This window comes from Pantherophis guttatus, chromosome 11 (genome assembly GCF_059756535.1).
Source record: "Pantherophis guttatus breed Tessera chromosome 11, ASM5975653v1, whole genome shotgun sequence".
Classification (NCBI taxonomy): Eukaryota; Metazoa; Chordata; class Lepidosauria; order Squamata; family Colubridae; genus Pantherophis; species Pantherophis guttatus.
Window position 1 is genome coordinate 24,187,423 of NC_142073.1, and position 4,332 is coordinate 24,191,754.

The 4,332-nt window shown below is 51.2% G+C and overlaps 1 protein-coding gene across 1 annotated transcript; it reads right to left on the reverse strand.

Annotated features, from left to right (window-relative positions):
- Positions 1 to 2,820: 2,820 nt before the first annotated feature.
- LOC148112310 (uncharacterized) lies at positions 2,821 to 3,483 on the reverse strand. Its single transcript, XM_087877320.1, has one exon. It carries the CDS (start codon positions 3,481 to 3,483, stop codon positions 2,821 to 2,823), a length of 663 nt encoding a protein of 220 aa, XP_087733446.1.
- Positions 3,484 to 4,332: the final 849 nt, after the last annotated feature.

The following is a 4,332-nucleotide window of genomic DNA, read 5'->3' on the forward strand; positions in this document are numbered from 1 at the left end:
CTGGACAGCTAGAAATTGATCTATCCTGGCCTGCCAGTCCCCGTTATCTAGTCTGGACAATGCTTCTTTGGCCGTTCTTATGAAACGTTCAGCCAAACCATTAGAAGCCGGATGGAACGGGGCCGATAGGGCATGGCAAATGCCCAGTCCGGCCAGGTAGCCCTCAAACAGAGTCGCTGTGAATTGAGGGCCATTGTCAGATACCAGAGTATCCGGTAGGCCATGGGTGGCAAATAGTTTGCGAAGGACCTTGATGACTGCCTCGGCTGGGGTTGAGGGCATTAGTATTATTTCGAGCCATTTTGAAAAGGCATCGACTACGATTAAAAATGTTTGCCCATGGAAGGGGCCGGCAAAATCAATATGGATCCTCCCCCATGGCCCTTTTGGTTTCTCCCACTCTCGGATGGGCGCTAACGGGGGATCGGGCCGAGACTCCTGGCAGGATCTGCACTTCCCCACCCACTTGGATATGACTTGGTCCATGTTGGGCCACCAGACGTAACTGCGGGCTAAACTTTTCATTCGGACAATCCCTGGGTGCCCCTCGTGCAGTAACTCCAAGACCCTTGTTCTCAGTCTCATTGGTATTACCACCCTATCACCCCACAACAAACAACCCCCTTGCATAAACAATTCGTTACGTTTGTTAACATAACCCTGGTATTCCCCACCGACCACCTTGACCGGCCACCCTTTAAGGACCCAACCCATTACAGTACGAATTACAGGGTCCCTAGCAGAGGCTTTCGCCACCTCGCAAGAGGAAATAGGTCCCAGAGTCATAGCGTCGATCAACAGAACGGGGGTCTCCGGTGTGAGGTTGACCAGCAAATCGGGGAGGGGGCAGCGGCTGAGGGCGTCCGCATGGCCCAAGGTCCGTCCGGGTCGATGGACAAGCTTGTATGAGTAGGCCGATAGGAAAATGGCCCACCTGGTCAACCGTAGGGACAGGGCAGCGGGGTTGGGTTTGTCGCCGGCCAAAAGTCCCAGCAGGGGCCGGTGGTCAGTCACAAGTTCGAATTGACGGCCATAGAGGTATTCATGGAACTTTTTAACCCCCGCAATTGCAGCCAGAGCCTCTCTGTCCAACTGACTATAGTTCCACTCTGTGCTTGACAGGGTGTGAGAGTAAAACGCAATGGGCGCCTCTAGGCCGTTTGGCAGTCTATGGCCTAGGACGGCACCAACTCCTACGGCGGAGGCGTCACAAACCAATACGAGCGGTAGCGCTGAGTTGTACTGGATTAGGAAACTGTCCTCAGATAGAAGTCTCTTTACAGCCTCAAAAGCGGCTGCTTGTGGTTTCCCCCAAACCCATGGTACATTCTTCCCCAATAGTTTGTGTAGGGGATCTGCGACGGTAGCCTTGTCCTTTAAGAACATCGAATAGAAATTGAGCAGTCCAAGGAAGGCTTGGAGCTCCGCTTTGGTCTTGGGGGCTGGTGCGTTTTTGATAGCTCTCACTTTGCTTTTGGTAGGATGGATGCCTGTGCCATCCACCCTGTACCCTAAAAATTCGACTGAGGGGACAGCGATCATGCACTTATTTTTCTTTAATTTAAGTCCCGCTTCTCTAAATCTGGAAAGGACGTTTCTCACTCTGTCTCCCAGTTGACGTTCATCTTGAGCGCTGATTAAAACGTCGTCAAAGTAGGGCACCACACCCGGGAGCCCTTGCAAGAGGCACTCCATGGTGCTTTGAAATAGGCCGGGTGCGACGCTCACCCCAAACTGGAGCCTGGTGCATTTGAATGCACCCCTATGAGTTACAATTGTCTGTGCCTCTGCCGTGGCGTCGTCGACTGGTAATTGTTGGTAGGCCTGAGCTAGGTCTAATTTGGCAAAAATTTTGCCGGGCCCCAGGGAGTGTAGTAGATGATGCACGATTGGCACCGGATAGGTGCTCGGCTGCAAAGCCTTGTTGATCGTGCACTTGTAGTCGGCGCAAATTCTGATTGAGCCGTCAGATTTAACTGGGGTCACTATGGGGGTCTCCCATTTCGCATGGTCAACGGGGACCAACACCCCTTGTTTAATTAATTTGTCCAGTTCCGCATCGATCTTTGGTTTCAATGCGAAGGGCACCCGTCTGGCTTTAAGTCTTATTTGGGCTACGTTGGGGTCTAGGTTGAGGGAGATAGGGGTCCCCACATACTTGCCCAATGTGTCCCTGAAGACGTCTTGGAACTCGTTCAGGAGGCTGTCCTTCAGTGACGGCTCGGACATTCGGTGGACGCCGGTGAAGCCCATGCCCAGGGCTCGGAACCACCCCATGCCCAGAAGGCTAGGCAGCTGCTTGGTGATGATGGTCAGCGGCAGGTCCTTTTCGAAGTCTCCGTAGGTGACTCGGAACGTGCCCACGCCTTCGAGGGGGACCCTGTTCCCCTGGTAGTCTAGGATGCGCAGTCTTTGCTTGGATAGCTGGTCCTTCCGGAACAACGGCAGGATGGTCTTCAGGGTCGCCCACGACATTATGGAGAGAGCTGATCCGGTGTCGATCTCCATCGAGCATGGCTTGCCGTTGATTTCGACCATCGTGCTGACTTTGTCCTCGATCGCCGTGCTGGCCTGGTCTATGTGTATGCTGCGGCCATCTCGCGGTTCAAATTCGCGCCGTTTCTTCGCGCCTCCTTCTCTCATTGGATGCTTCTGTTGCGTTGATTCTGGTTGGCTGCGGCGCTCACGTGGTTGATGTTTTCTGGGCAGAATGGCTCTACAGACTCGCGCCAAGTGCCCTTTTTTCTCGCAACGCCTGCAAATAGCCTCTCTGTATTTGCAGGACAGTCTATCATGGTGCCCTCCACAGCTGGGACAGCTTCACCGGGGGCTGCCTGCGTCTTTTCTCTGGTGCTCTGTTCGGAAGACGTCCTCATCTGACTCGGACTCCGAGCTGGATCCGGCGTCTTCCCTGTGCACTGGTGCAGACTTAGGACTGTCTTTGCTGGTCAGCGGACGCTGCAGCGTTTCTGCGGCTTTTGTGGAAGCTTCATGAGCCCTGGCCTCGTCTAGGGCTCCAACAAGCGTTAAGTCAGGCTTGGCGACCAGGCGCTGTTGTAGCCTAATGTCCCGAACACCACAGATTAGTTGCTCAAGCAACGCATCGTCCAAGTCCCTATAGTCGCAATGAGTTGCGGCTTTACGCAGGCTCGCCATGTAAGCGCTGACCGGTTCTCCCTCTCGCTGTACGCGCTCTCTGAGTTGGTATCGTTGCACGAACTTGGAGGGCACGGGAGCGTAGTGAGCCCGGAGAGTTGCCATCAGGGTTTCCCAGGAGACGGTCTGGACCGGCGTTGGCTCACAAAGTGACTCTGCCATCTCAAACACGTCTGGTCCGCAGTGGCTTAGGAAGAGGGCTCTCTTCCGATTAGCGGAGAGTCCCTGCATGTCGCTGGCTTCAAGCGAGCACTCAAACTTCGTTAGGTACGAGACCCATTTTTCGCGGGTTGGATCAAAAGGCTTGGGCGGAACGTAGGCAGACATGTTCAGTATGCCTCCTGTAGTTCGCCTCGTCGCCTAGCTGAAGCTCGGGGTCTCACTGGTTCGCCTCTTGTGGCCTCAATCCCACCTTCATTGCCAATGAAGTGGTTCGGGAATAATGAGAGGCACAACCAAGCAAGTGACAACAGCTCTTTAATATACAGTGAGACTTCAGCAAAAACTCAGGGGCTGCAGCCCTCCTTATATACAATTCCGGAGAGGCTGTCAGCCAATCAGAAACTTAGGCAGGTTTGAAACTCCCGCTGAAAAGTATCAATACATAACAGGAAGACTGCTATCCTGTCACTCCTAGTCTTTTTTTTTCATTAAACTAGACATACAAACTAACAAAAGAACTTAAGGAGAAAGAAGACACAGAGTATTACAAAGTGTGGTGTAGATAGTATGAATGGTTGGAGAATAGGAAAAATGAGAAAGAAGAATAAAGGAGAGAGGGGGGGAAAAACGTTGAAGATCAAGGTACAATGTAGACGAAATAAAGAAAGATGGAAAACAATGTAGAGTAAGATAAGGTTATAACATGTGTAATTATGTATACATAGTAAGAAAGGATCACTTTGAAAGAGCTGTAAAAAAAGTGATATGCATATAAATGTTGTATGTTTGTGTCTTGTTTTAATGTGTTCACAATAAAAAACTTTAAAAAAAAATTAGACATACCCAATTCCTGCAACCATTTTTCATATGTTTTAGCCTCCAGTCTCCTAATCATATTACATCAAACCTTCTTTTTGGAAGATTGAAGGGGGTTGGGGGGTGCTGTTAGAAGGCATATTTCAGAATTTTAAGAACACATCAGAATTGCTCTCTGATAAGATGCAACAAGTTGCA